This window comes from Chelmon rostratus, chromosome 11 (assembly GCF_017976325.1).
Source record: "Chelmon rostratus isolate fCheRos1 chromosome 11, fCheRos1.pri, whole genome shotgun sequence".
In the NCBI taxonomy this organism is placed as follows: Eukaryota; Metazoa; Chordata; class Actinopteri; order Chaetodontiformes; family Chaetodontidae; genus Chelmon; species Chelmon rostratus.
Window position 1 is genome coordinate 7,347,514 of NC_055668.1, and position 15,276 is coordinate 7,362,789.

At 44.3% G+C, this 15,276-nt stretch overlaps 1 protein-coding gene across 2 annotated transcripts in view; it reads right to left on the minus strand.

Annotated features, from left to right (window-relative positions):
- The window catches only part of cdh23 (cadherin-related 23), a 141,826-nt gene that overhangs the window by 85,565 nt on the left and 40,985 nt on the right, over positions 1 to 15,276 (minus strand). For both annotated transcript variants that reach the window (XM_041947075.1, XM_041947076.1), the window contains exons 6-8: positions 4,674 to 4,868; positions 4,444 to 4,572; positions 1,238 to 1,316 (exon numbers count right to left, since the gene is read on the minus strand). In XM_041947075.1, coding sequence (XP_041803009.1) covers positions 1,238 to 1,316; positions 4,444 to 4,572; positions 4,674 to 4,868 — 403 coding nt within the window. The remainder of the gene's footprint in view (positions 1 to 1,237; positions 1,317 to 4,443; positions 4,573 to 4,673; positions 4,869 to 15,276) is intronic.

Sequence of the window (15,276 nt, forward strand, 5' to 3'; positions counted from 1 at the left end):
CCAGTTATGCTTACTCCATTAAAAACTCACAGTGAGTAACACAACCTTGTTTGAAAGTGTGAACATGACAGCTGCATAATTGGAGCATTGACTTTATCTAGGTATAATCACATCACCGGAGTGCATGAAGACTCAGTGTGTCCTTTTACATGGTTAGTCCATATCTCAGTTTATAGGCAGTGACCATGGCCAGCACAGTGGAGAGCACTGGAAGGTGGGACAATCTGAGGGGTAATGAGGAATGCTCTCCTGGTAACACCAAAGTGTCATTGAGCAGGTACGCTAAACGTTCAGCAAGTAGCATTACCCTGAAGTCGAGAGTAAAATATGGCGTGAATGTGAATGAACAGCATGGACAGGTTGTTAGTCCCCAAAACATAATTTCTCTCATTTATAAGTTTATGTTAAGTGGATTTTTTCATCTTGTAAACTTACCAAGAGGATTTGGAATCATTTCTGTGTTTTCATGTCAATTACAGAGATAAGGCTAAATAACAAGATACCTGTCTAATAGTGACAATCCTAGGTATGGACCATTACCAAAATCTAACTCAGAACTCCTTGCCCCAAGGAAAATCTGTCCACCAAGTTTCATGGGAATCTGTTCGTGAGTTTTTGAGATATCCTCCTGGCAGAAAGACAGACAAAGTAACTGGCAGGCACAAACATCACATCCTTGGCAGAGGTAAGAAAACTAAGTTCAGGAGTATTAAAGCAGGATCTCTGCTATAGCCTTATCAGCACCGTGCAAACTGTAGCTCCCTCTCGTCTTCTTAAAAGTAAAACTCTCAGGTAAAGCAACACAAGTTGGGGATTTTAGGAGGAGGCCCAATATGGCGGTCATTAGTAATCTCAGCGCATTTCACCAAAACTCTTCGTGTGACATATCTAATTAAACAATCGCAGCGAGCAGGCAAAGGCGGGAAATCATGAGATCACCCTCTACTGCCGAAAGTCAAATTTGTCTCTCTGACAAACCATAATCCTGTTTTGATGGCACGAGCCAACTTGTGAATGATAACACTAAATGACGGCTGACTTTCACACATCTGCACCAAACAGTGATTAATAACCGCTCACGGGCAAGCCTATTCTCCGTTCCTGAGGCGCGGCGCTCTGCCGTTATTGACTGTTGTGCTTGATGGGACTTGTCTATTATTGCTGTGGGATTATGATAAGAAGTGATCGATTCCGCCCCTCTGTGCTGAGGATGTCAGATTGATTATGTGACTCAGACCTGAGATGATGGTGTAGCCGATGCCTCTCGGTCGGCCGAGATCCTGGTCAATGGCCGTTATCTTCCGCACTTCGTATCCCTGCAGAGACACACACACACAACATGCTGTATAAGCTGCATGTAATCTTTCACAGTTGCATTTTTGAGCATTTTCTACAGTAGTTTCCACTTAAATCTGACCTGTTAGCACCTGGTATCACAGTAAACAGCTATCAGCAAATTAAAGGAAATGAAATATGGTTGCTATGTGCACCAAATTATATTAGTGCCTCATATCGCTGTATATGCTAGTGGCTTTTATCATACTGTAAAAAAATGTTATTTTTGTCTTCAAGATGGCAATGCATCAGTGAAGTCTGTACCTGGAGCATCAACTTGGAGACATTTCCCACTTAGATAGCCATCATCCAGTGAGGACCATGACGAGCCCTTGCCACACACACACCCCCACCACACAACAAATGGTACAACCATGACCAAATGTCAAAAAGCATCACAGCACACAAAGCAAATATTTGTTTGTCAGCGTGCTTTTAGCGTTTCGTTGGGGTTTATTTTTCCTTTCATTGTTTCAAAACTCTCCAGCGGCGCAAATGAGTCCGCAACTCGACAAAACCACAGTATGACAGTTGAAAAAAAAAGAGAAAAAGAGAAAGAGAGAAAGCCGTTTGAAAAGTCTTTGATCCACTGAGCTTTCTCAGCCTCCGTGCCTTCAATCGGACACGGTGATACTTAAAAACCCCAGTGCTGCAGTGAGAGATGGTGAGACCCTCCCTACTTTCCAATTTCCTTCCGTCTCTCCTCCTCCCACCCTCCTTCCCTCCCTTCGCGCTCTCTCTCTCACCATGCAAGCTGCCTCCCATTGATCCTGCAAATTGTGTCTAAGGCGTGTTTATGCTCCATTTCTGCCAAAGCATCTCCTGTCATTGACCAATTACAGAAGAATCAATTACAAGCCTTTTAGAGAGACTGATTCACACCAATCACCAGCTGAGAGGGAAACACACACACACACACACACACACACACACACTTAGGGACTGTCCACGAGAGAAATAAGGGATGGAAAGAAAGCGAGCGAGGAGAAGAAGTGATGCTGAAGTAATATGAGCAATATTCTCGAGCTGTCCACACAAGTGGAATATGTTCAATCAACCATCAAAGATACAATCCTCCCTCCTGCAAATACATACACACACACACACATACACACACACACATCTCCCCAAACCAAAGCCAACCCCCCTCTTCATCCTTTCATTTCTAGCTATACAGTGCATTACCCCCCAACCCATTCTCCGTTTCTCTCTTTCTCCTCATTGATTTGACAGCCAAATTGTGTTTGTCCTAGAAGGGGCTTAAACGTCAGTCCAAGCAGCATGGATTCACAGCTATAACAGCTGAAAACCCTGCCCTGTGATTTCATCTGAAAAAAAAAACTAAAAAAAAAAATTTCTTCTACTCCTTTGTCAAAGTTTTCTACGGATGACGGGTTGATTGGCCGGAGAAAAAGAGAGAGACGGACACAGAGAAACAAACAGGAACGGAGAGAGACAGAGGCAGAAATAGACGGGGAGTTTTTTTGTATGTGTGTGAGTGTGTGTGCACTCACACCTTTGAGAAACGACCTATGACAGGGATCCGAGTTTGATTTCCCTTTACGTGTAAATGTCATGGGCCTTGAGAACAGTTGACACTCGTTCCGTCACTGTACGCCCTCGGCTTATCACCGCCCAACACTGCCTAATGGAAATGACACATGCCTGTTAGAATAGCACATGAGGGCATCGGAAGCGTGTGTGTGTGTGTGTGTACGAGCGGCAGTGGCACTGTTGGCCTGCATCGCACTGTTTGTATCCTGTCTGTATCTGTTGTGGGGTCAAAGGGGTCAAAGGGGCTCGGTAACAGATTTTGGTTTGCACGCCTGCCGTGACCTCCTCCTACAGCGTGGCAGTAATAGGATTATACACTGCCCCCTACTGTTAGAGGCAAGAGCTGCAACACTCTGAGGCAGTATTACTGAGGCTTAACCCTGCTCAGCTGCTGTGAGAAATCTGGAATCCACTCACCAATGTCAACTTTGTGATCCAACGCTCTTTTTAACTCTCTCCCCTTTATTCCGTCAACTTACTTTTTCCTCTCTCCTTTCACCTTTTTTCATTTCACCCCAACATTCTCTTTCTACCCCCTCCCCATCACGCCTCCCACTGCTCTCCCTCCTGTTGTGACCTTCCTGGTGACAGTTGATGAATCAGAGAGTCGGGGAGACACCGGGCGTCGACTCCGTCACGCCCCGTTAATATGCATGCAAATGTAGCACTTGACATTTCTACTACGGCGCATGCAGGCCGGGGACGAGGGATGTGCGGGTGGGTGCTTTGAGTGGGGGAAGGATGGGTTGGGTGAGGCAGGGGAGAGACTTCGGGAGAGGCAGAATGAAAACTGATAGGGAGAGAGAGAGAGAGAGAACAGAAATAAGGACGGACAGTATTATGCCCCTGTGTGTAATTCCCCCTCTGCGAGTGGAAACATCAATAGCTGGACCATTAGCCACCTGGGAACCGAGTTTAGAGGGCTGAGTCAGGGGAGTGAACATAATGGCGTACAGGGAAACAGACACTCAGTGTATTAGATACCCATTACAAACCTACTTGCAATAAAGACAAAGGTAAGGTCATTGTGGGACTCCACTGTTTGGCGCTTCATACAACACACAGACTTCATACTTCACACACACGCAGCACATGAGGTAGCATGGTGAGATAAATCCTATAGCCCCAGTGACCTTTGCTAGAGGCCTCACATCCCTGAAGCCGGACTGTAAATCTCCCACAGTAATTACAGTCTCCAACACCTGCAGTGCTGCATGTCAGGGCCCGGGGCTGAGTTTGGGTGTGTGCAGGGGGGGTGGGAGGGGCTCAGGAATGAGGATGAGAGGTGAGACATCCTGCCCCGGTAATAACTCAGGCCTCTGTTTTTAACCATATTTCTGTTGCACCTGCTTCAAACGCCTCCTGAATAATCAAAGAGCAGGATGAGCATGGGACAGGAGGAGCAGGGGATGAGCAATGCGCTGAAAGATAAGTGGGACAACAGGGAGGGATGGGGAAGAGAGAAGTGGACAGATTACAGGGTTTCACATAAAAGCTGCATGAATAGGATACAAGCTTCGGCGGTGTGATGTCAGGTGCGACTGCAATACTGACCAGAGGAACGTCCTCCTCTATGTTGGTGCTGTAGGGCAGATTGGTGAAAATGGGGTCCATGTCCTGGACATCGGTGACGCTGATGGCTAAGTTGGCAAGCCGGGACAGAGGTCTCAGTTTGTCTTGATCCTGATGAAACAGAAACAAAAGTTCGGAATATCCACGTGCATTGATCTGACTGAGCATGCTGCGTCTGTGCTACAGAAAGTGCCTGCTATGTGTGTGCTGACTGTGGCATTGACGGTGAGCTGGTACGCTGAAGTCGTCTCGTAGTCCAGTGGTCTGATGACGGTGACGGTGCCTCGGGCCCCGTCGATGGCGAAGTAGGGAGAAGACGGCTGGAAGGAGAAGAGAACGCTGCCTCCGGTGCCCTGATCGGGATCTGTGGCGTTCACCATGAACACTGATCTGCCCACCGGTGTGTTCTGAAAGACACATTCGAGCAGGCACACACACACACATAGCCATTGAGTACAGACAAACAGTAAGATAAACATGATTAAAGTACATGCGCTGATTTACGCCATAGTAGAATATGTTTTCTGTTATTACGGCTGTACATAAATGATCAAAATGAATATCAAAATACTGCTGAATGAACTTATGACCTCCATGCGGTTTACATAGAAACCTTATCGCACAGAGGAAAATTTAATTTAGTCATAATTTTTGGAGCACAGTGTCCTAGCTGTGGCTGAATCTGTATATTCTTCCCCTGCAGCTTCTCCTCCAAATCACAACTGCAACAACAACAACAATTTATTCATGGTGCAACTGGATAAATAAAAGCAATGATTAACAACTGGTAAGAGCACTCTGTTCGTACCACATCCTGCACACCAAATGGACAAAAGAAGAAAAAGGTAAACACACATGGATCCATCTGCCCCTTTGTGCTTACTCACAACATAGAAACAAGTTCAACACTTGGCCCTCAGAGGAACAGGTTCCTATGAAACGACAGTTCAGCCATCATTCACTCACAGGTCCATTGAGGTTTGTAAGACGGCAGCAAGGAGCTGGGCTGCGCGTCAGAACGGCAACATCGTAGATAATGAGACAAACGTTGGAGCCAACTCGCGACTGCTTGACTGGAAAACCCCTGGACCGTCACTGCATGACTTGACATATGGAGAACATTTTCCGTTTGTTTTGCAGCTCTGAAAGACTGTGACGTTGGCATTCCTGCTGAAATGTTTTAGGGAAGGCTGAGATGAAACCACCTCAGTGGTGCCGTCCTGCAGCGTCCACTAGAACCTCGTTGAAAAAAGTTAATGAGCTGAACTTTTCTCATCACTTCCTGTCCAAAGTGACAGGGTCAGAAGAGTGACCACACCCAGCTGGAGTTTAATTAGCACACACAGGACACATTTACTGAAATACCACCAACAACAATAAAAAGCTTCATCTGTGTGGGGTAATCCCAATGTCAGAAAATATTTGTCGCACCTTGTCGCCTGTAAAGATAAGCCTTGCATATCTTTGCTGCCCCCCAGAATTGCCTTGGGTATCTAGAAGCTGAGGGTTAAGAAATATTGACAGAGCAGAAAGGCTGCACAATGCCACATCAGAGTATATTGTTTGTGTCAGTCATGGTCATTGTCCAAATCTGGCAATGAGAGGCAGCCATATAAAGACACACAGTCCCCAGGTACTGCAGAGAAACTTGTCTGGAAGTTTAAGGAGCATCCCCATTAATTGGAATTTTATCTCAAAACAGCCACACACATGCACAGACACACAATTAATAAAAAATGAGAATGCCTACAGATACAAGCAAAAAAAAAAAAAAGGTTTTGCGGGAGGACGGGAGGTGTTCCTGGTATATTACCGGAGAAAAAAAATGCCTGCAAATGCCCCTATTCTTTCCGTTTGTCACTCGCACTCACCTGCGCCCACACACACACAGTGCAGAGTGTGTGGCCTTGTTTACTGCAGGTGGACAGTGTGACCACATGGGGAGGTCATGGTGTCGAACCAAACTGGGCCCTGAGCCAAAGCTAAAGTGACACAGTAAGAGAGTAGTTGACCCTACAGTCTGTCTGCACTGGTGCCAGAGGAGTGTGGAGGTGTATTTGTAATTTGCATGTGTGTGTGTGTGTGTGTGTGTGTGTGTGTGTGTGTGTGTGTGTGTGTGTGTGTGTGTGTACATACTACCTTGTGCCTTTTATAAAATGGTGTGTGCTTATGTGTGAATGCCTGGGTTAGAACATGCATATGTTTGTCAGGACAGTATGAACACGTGGGTGAGATTGTGTCTGTGTGCTTGTAATTTGTGTGGCCAAATGTGTGTGTGTGTGACTCAGACCTGTTGACCCACTGTCTTACTCTCAAGGACAGGGGGCCATCACCCAGGTAACGCAACAACATAACAGCAAGGTAAGGCTCCCTGCCTCCGTCTACATGACTTTGCATTACAGCTGCTGCACATATTCCTCTCTCTGCTTCTGGCATTCTTTTCGCTTGATTTCCCTGCTTTAACTCTCTCCCATTGGTCTCTATTAATGCATGAGCAGTGCTGGAAACTGGTCTGTCTAACCAGATTAAGGCAGATTGCCACATGGGAATTGAGGGACAGAGAGAGGAGAGAGATCTGAGTAGTGTAGCTGCAGGGGAAGACGAGGAGAGCAACAGATGCCAGAGAGAGCGACAGATATCACAGGGCTCGGTTTCTCAACCTCAGAGCTGGGACTCCCCGATGTGTGCAGGAGTCACAGGTCATTTCTGACACTGAGGCATTGTAAATGCATTTTAGATTAAAATAAGCAGATGTGAAAGTCAGTTTTTTCCAGTGCTGTTGCTATGACTTTAAGTAAAAGCACTGTGGCCATCAGTGTGAGGGAGGAAGTCAAGCGAGTAGGAAGCCCCTCTTATTGTCAAAGTAAAACATCTCTCTCAGGAATAGAGAGGAATAACAAGAACAAGGAACAGTCTCTTTTGGTCAGTTTGCCCTACTCTGCTATACTCTCTATACTGCAGCACTCAAAGGTGTCGCTGAGGCAAAACCTCATCGATAGTGACTGAGTGAAAGAACAGAGTTACTAATCCACTCCCCCACAACAATAACCGCATTTGAATAAACATCTAAGCTGCGTTTCTCTGATATATTTATTATGCTTGTCAAGTTGTCTGCTTACCAGAGAACTGGAAACACCTGTAAAAGGTACCCCGCTGCCTGCAGCATGACACTGGAGCACAGGCACAAATTAAATGGATAAAAAAAACAAAAACAAACTCGAGGTGAATGGATTGAATATTCCTGCTCGTGCTTGTTTGCGTGTGCGCACTTGTATGCCTCTGTGTGTGTCTGGCATGGGTGTCTGCTTTATCAACTCTGCTTTGATGTCAAGGAGGCAGTTTGACAGTTGAGCATTAGGTGAGAGTGTGTGTGTGCGTGTGTGTGTACCTCTTTTTGGAAAGCCGAAGCGTGTGTGTGGATGAGATCTGGATGAGCGTGAGGAAAGCGTGCGATATGACGTCTCCTTTTCCCCCCCTAAAGCCTGCCAGTTTCTATCTCTCTCTACACAGCAGCCTGTGCAACAATGACTCATTAACACCGCCCAGTGTCAAATGCCACAAGGTTCCATAAATAACGTCACATTCGAGTAAGCAAACACGCACGCAGACACCGGGTTTGATCTCCCAGATTTGACAGTGCCACGGTGTTCAAAGCAGTTCAGGCAACAACAGTTCAAAGCCTCGCTGAGATGCACAGATGACCACCTCTCAGCAGTGTGTGTCAGTGTGCCAGCGTGCTGCCTCAGAGGTTAGCAGGCTCGGCCGTGCACAGGTGAAGATCTTCTGCGGGCTGCTATTGGGCTCTAGGGGCTCTGGAGCCTGCTAACAGAATCACAGTGTAAGCATTACACAGCCACCTCATTCGTCTCATCTTGTTTTCCCGTTATCTCCCTGGAAGCCTTTCAAGGTCAAAATGTGCGTTCCTGAGATGAATACAATAAAACCACCTTTTTAGTTTGCCTTGTGATCATGAGCCTCTCGCGATGAATTTTCCGCATTCCAGCTGTCCACCACCACAACCTGTCTGCTAATCACTGCAGCTCAGCGTGGAGCTCATCAGAGAGTAAGGAGCCATCAGATATATCGTCTTCTGCTTGGCCTTTTGTACCTTCCGCTGGGTCTCAATAGCCTCGCCATCAGGCCATTGATTGGACCCGTGTGATGCCAATTACAAGTCAGTGTGGGTGACCAGACGCAAAATGCTAGGCAGTGAATCCCTCTTTTTATGATCCTATAAGACTGTCCAGTCACTTCCTCATAAACAAGGCACACAATAAACAATGCCCGGCAAGGATTGGCGAGACCAGTGGCTGCTAAACTGGTTACCACTGCACGCGAGCTAAGAAGCACTGTATGTGCCGCAACGTATTCCTTCAAGAGCAAAAGCCAGTTGGTTAGCCGCGGCTCATGTTCCTGCGTATGTGCCTTGACAGTGCTTTGTAGCTTTTAAATAAATGGGGGCTATTTCCTATGGGAAGCAGAATGTTAAGTGGAGACAGTTGGAGAGGGATGAAGCGAGTTCCCTGCTGTGTCTTATCTGAAGTGCACTGCAGGAATCGCCCTCTTCTCCATCTGAGAGCTACTACTTATGGAGGGAGAGGAGGAGGGGAGTCATACTGTAGAGTATACAGAGAGAGACGGACAGATTTAAAAGGGAGAGCAATCAGGCCACTTGTTGTCCTAACTGTACTGAGAATTCATTCAAATTTTCTATCGATTCACTCTTCATACTATAAAGGTGTAATATAGATTTTCACAAATGTATTAAATCTGAAGTACAAAAGAATCCTGTGCCTAATTTACCCAAGTATTTAGATCCTTTGCTATTACACTGCCAGTTTTTGTTGTTTGTTGTATGATCTTATTTGATCTTGTGTACAGTATTTGATTAAAAGCCACCTCTGAGGAATTCAGTGTTGGACATGAACTGCAGGCACATACCACTGTAAACAAGGACCCATAGATCAAAGTACATCCAGTACCAGAGCAAGGAGACCCTGAAAGCCCTGCAGTCCAAGGAAGTCTCAGTAAAGGTCCAAGATGGAGTTCTGCTATATAAAGGAATCAATTAAAGCTCCAGGGAGCACGGTGGGCATCGTTGTGTAAAGGAGGGAGTCTGGAAACACCATGAGTCTTGTGAGAGCTGGCCATATAGCCACAGTCAGTAAATGGGCAACAAGGGCATCGGTCAGGCAAATGACCAAGAACCCAATGGCCCTAACAGGGCTTCAAAGTTCCTCTGCAAAGATGGCCGAGCCCATCAGAGGGGCTGGCATCACTGCGACATTTCATCAATCAGACCTTTGCAGCAGTGGAAGTAGATGGAAGTCAGTTCAGACGTAACACATAAAAGCCCCAGAGAAGTTTGCTGAACAGCATTTAAGGGGAGACTCTGCAGGTTAAAACAGTGCTTTCCTTTTAATGCAATGTTGAATTTTGAGATTTTGGGCCATTTTGTTTCCATAACATGTCGAACCCAAAATACACTTTTAGTTTGTTTAGTTTAATTCAGATTTCTGTTCTGTTGTCTGCCTGTTCATTTGCATATTCAAACAGAAACTTTCAAAAAAAACTTGTAATCCAAAAAATAATTGTCTTAATGTAAGTAATTAACTGGAGAGGTTTCGAAGTGATATCTATTAGTTAATATTTTTACCCTATTCGCCTGCACTGTCTAATGTTTGCTTAAAAACCTCATAGAATTTTACAATACATATTTTTAAAGGCTGTTTTCTCAAAATGAGTTTTTCTGGCTCAGAGTCAGAAGCCAGTCACCCCCACTTTAGTCAAATTTCCATACAGCAAACTTTGTGGTTTCATTCCTGTCTTCAACTGTATACTCTGAAGGTTTCACAGAGGGGTTTGTTTATATATTATTCATGGCTTGATTTAACATTTTATTCCTGAAAGCAGGGTGAAAATGGATATTTTATGGCTCTTAACAGTATTTTCAGATTGATGGAGTGATAAAAAGAGATATCCCAAATTCACTCTGTAAAAACCTTTGACTGTAATATGTCAACAAAATGAAACAAGAATTTTAAGTCTGGCTTTATTCAATGTTCAGATTTTTTGGGGAAATTTATGCAAAAGAGCACATTAGATAATGCCTCAACTGCAGACATAAAGATGACATTTCAGACTAAAAATGCAAAAAAAAATAATTGTCTTAATGTGAGCAATCAACTGCAGAAATTTCATGGTGATATCTATTGGTTGAAATTTTTACTCTTTTCACCTGTAGTGTCGTCCCTTAACAGACTGATGGCATGAGAGAAGATTCTGATTTAATGAGGCAAAATACGCAACTTCTTGGCCTGACTGCCACATTCCCCATCATACAGCTGGTGAAAGCTCATCAGGTTACTGCAGTCCTGTTGATACGGTGCTTCCAGTGTGCTGTGGGGACGGATTCTTCTCACAGGCAGAGACAGAAGAGGACTTGCTCCAGAATGCACTCAACCAAAATAACACATTAAGGACAATGCTGGAATGGCTTCAGAAGCAGCCTGAATGTCCTTGAGTGGCCTCTGTGGTCAACCTTGTGAAAACAGCTGGAGACACCTGAAGATCTCTAATGGACTCAGTCCGAACTGACAGAGCTTTATGGATTTGCCAGGAACAACACAGAAGCTGGGATTGCTTCCAGTGGTGGTTCTACAAAGTAATAAATACAAGGTCTGAACACTTACTGTATCTACGATAGCGATAATATTTCAGTTGTCCGTTTTAACTCGGATAGGGTTTTGTGTGCCATTTGATTGTGAGGACATAATATTTAAAGTGGAAATAGAGTGGCTGATTTCATCCCAAAGCCACAGCGGGCACAAAGGGACGAGCAACAGTGTCAGAAATGAGAGAGAAAATGACAGACTACAAGTCGTAAGGAGATTGAGAAAAACAAAGACTAAGAGGAAGATGGTGAGAGAGGAGAAAGGAAGCGAGAGCATATATATGAGTACATGGAATTCAAAGCCTGCCACTAACAGCCATGAGACGTCTCTAATAAAGGAGGGAGGTCCCATTCGCCTTTAACTGTGCCTCTGCTGTATAATATGGTGGTGTTTGCACTGCTGTCTCTGCCGCCTCGGCTGAAGGCAGCAGCGGAGTGCTTGTCTCCTGTGGGCCAAATTTCAGGTTCAACGTGACAGGGAGACCTCTGGGGCCCTGGAGAGTCAAGGCTGGCCAGACCTCGGGACTACGTGGCCCAGCTTCTCTCTGGGACCTTGAGGGCTGACAGGGGCTGAAGTCCACTGAGGGCTGGAGCTTTAAGTGTAATGGATTCCAGTGGTTAAATGTCAGCTCTCTCTCCTCCAGGGAGTCCTTGAGGGAGTAGTCAACACTGTGCGCTGATGTTCTGTTCAACAACAACTTAGTTTAATTCATTTATACATCAATCTAGTAATGGAAGGACTGAAGCCAAACTCACTCAGACTGCAGTATAAAGTCAAATTATGCTCTTCAGGTGCATAAGCTGAAAGCCCCAAATGAGTGTACAATTTGTTCCAAAAATTATGCAAATTACCCAAACACAGCTCTTGCAAAGGAGAAGTACCAGTGGTATTGATAGACTGCAAGAAATTCTTAGTGTTCCGCAGAACATTTTTTCTTGAACATTAGTCAATATCAGCCTGAATGTGAAAGACAAAGAAATTAGAATCATCGTGCTTTGGTAGAATATCACTGTTACTCATTAAAAAACAGACCACAGAGGTAATACCTCTACTCTAATCTGCACTTTCCCTTCTCTCTGAGGAAATGATTCGTCTCTATCAGCTATGGATTTTGTGCCATGATGCCTGCGTGGAGAACAAACATGGTTCCATCACAGCTGGTGAATATTCTTCTGTTCTGTATCTACTATGTGCATATTGGAAGCATTCAGTGCCATTCTTGACAATCAAACTCTGAGTTTAAAACCAAACAATGACCTAAACAGCCCAAAGTACTATTTCGGATCCACACCAGCATCCCTCTCCATGCTTAAGTACTTAATTTGCTCAGGATTTGCTTATCTGCGATATGACACAGACACTGCATTGATTTTCGGCTCAGAAAATGTCAGGTATTCAACTTGAGATTTTCTAACCAAGTGGTCTACAGATCTTTGATGATAAGTTAAAGATGCTGCTCTTTAAATACTGTAATGTTGTATTGATTGTGCCTGTGACAGAGTGAGTTCATTTGCCAATAAATGCAAATGTAACATTTTTCATTGGCAAAACGATAAACGCACTGGACTGATTTATAGAGTGTGTACATACAAGTATGTGGCCATGGAGCCCTAATGACCCACACTTTCCTCACACAACTTGTGGAAAACTGCTGTTAAGTTGTCTGAGTGTTCAGGTGTATGGCTGTGCCACATGAACCCCCCCCCCCCAAACCCCGTTGTACCAGTGATTAAAGGGGACCTTTCATAGTGTGATTCTCACAGATTTTAATCACTAGAATTTGGCATGAAAACATTAACTGAGAATTGATTGATCCTAACAGACAAAAGCAGAACTAGTAGTTTATTCTTTATTCTTCACTTGAACCTCATTCGCTTTGTGACAAAGTGGGTGAAAACACGCCATTTGTCCTTGTTATCACCATCATTGCCACACTGCTGACAAATGTAACCATGCTTGTTAATAGTTTAGCCATAGTTCCGTTAATTGATGTGCAATTTGCAGGCACATACAATGTCAGGATTGTTTGTGCTTTGCATTATGTTTGGTTACAGTTAATATATCATCATATCTATTTAAAAGGTAAAAAAGGGAGAAGTATTGTTAAGTTCAGGTAGGTTTATTGGTTCAGGTCCGTGTTTGGTGCGTGAATCATGTTCTTTCGTTGCTACTTACCAAAGCCACAGTATGTTCCAGGGTCAAAAGGAAGGGTTGCCTGAACACTTCCTGTATTTATACACAGGGTGACACTACCACTGGAATAGACCAAGTACTGGGGAGTCCAGAGGACTGATAGAGAGCTTCATCACATGGTGCAACAACAATCACCTGAAGCTCAATATCAGCAGAACCAATGAGCTTATGGTGGACTAAATGCTTCAAAGATGGATGTTGCTGCAAAGAGAAGCGAGAGAGAAGCTGTCATTGAGAATCCCTCGCTGTATTCTGCCAAAGAGATAACTCTTTTTCCAGAAAAGAGCTAAGGGTAAAAAACGTTCTGAGTTAAAAGATCTGAGTTTGGCAATTAGTATACTGTGGTTAGTGACATCAAAAGCTGCACTAAAATCCAACAGCACAGCCACGAGTTTAGAGTCCTTCCAGAGCACCATAAAGGTTCCACTGAGTAAGCATCTATTAAAAATATGACATATTGGTTTGGAAAGCAGCCTAGCCACAATTAAAAAAAAAAAAAAAAAAATCCATCCAGGTCTGTACCAGGGGATGTTTCATCTGAAAGGGAGAGCAACATCTGCTAAACGTTGTCCTGGGTAACGCTATCAAATGAAAAACAACATGTTTTATCATTCATGACACTGCAAGTGAAGTTAGTCTCATCTGATTGCATACAAGATCTTACACTGTCTACCTTGATTACAAAGTTGTTGAAATAATTAGCTATTTGACCTGGTAATAAACTGCCTTATGCATTCCACATTGTTGTAGAATCTTTCAGGTGCAACTAGCAGGCCACACTACGTTGATTCAGTAAGAAAGGGCAGTGAAAAGTCAGTTTTTCGGGCATACTATTTCTGTTATTTTAAGTGAAGTCAATGTTTTGTTCTATCTGGTAAAGGCCATTGCAAACCCACAGACTTATGAGTACAATGTTCTGCTCTTATATTGTCAGAAATGTTAAAGACGTGGTGATTTGCAGGGGCAGTGCCTGGGCTTTGGCCCCCTGCTGCTCAGAGCTCCAGAGGCCCAGCTGTTCACTACAATAGAGCCATGATTACACCTACACTGCTCACAAGGTTCCCAGTTCCTCCCCGGCTGTCTGCTCTCCGCTTCCAACCCAGCAGGCATGTGATTGTACCAGCTCCGCTCACCCTTTCACTGCCTGCCTTTCACAACCCCTGTCCCTCCATCAGTGCCTCCCACATGTGGCGCCTTGTCACACTGCCGACGGCATTATTGTGACCTATGTAAGAGAATGTATTTCAAATGAAGAGATAAAGACGCGCAGTAATTAAATCACATGTAAGGGAGGAAAAAGAAGTCAACTATAAAGAGTTTATACATGCATGCAAAATGTTTCGGGTTTTGATTTGCTGGTGTCTGGTTAACATCAGATAAGAGGACAGACAGTGTAAGAGTTCTATATGAATGACTACTACCAATAACTCAGGGATCTGGAAAATACTGCACTGTTGAAAACTAACTATTATGCTTAAAAGCAGCTCAATAAACAAAACAATAAAATGGGTCACGTTCCATGCTTATTTTTTGCTCAAAGTTAGATGATGAGGCTCTGATCATCTCAAGCGCCCCTCTGGTCGGCCAAAGTGTCCCTAATGTATGGCAAAGCAGTGTTATGAGACCTCAGGGCAAAATTAACTCCAAAATGAACAAAAAACGTAGGCATAGCACAGCACAGCACAGCTGAGCTTCACCCGGCCTTTCACCCATCTTTGAAAGTCGGTGCACGATACACCGCCTACAGGCTCAAGCAAGGACTTGCATTGATCCTTTGAAAAGAAGAATGCTGATCACAGATGTGATGCTATAAGTCGAAAAGACTTGAATGACAAATACACCCCTTGGTCATCTAAATCTATCAATATACAGTACATATTCAGAAAATATATGAACTGCACAAGCACCTGATGGATATGTAACACAGACTCCAGTATATAAATAGGTC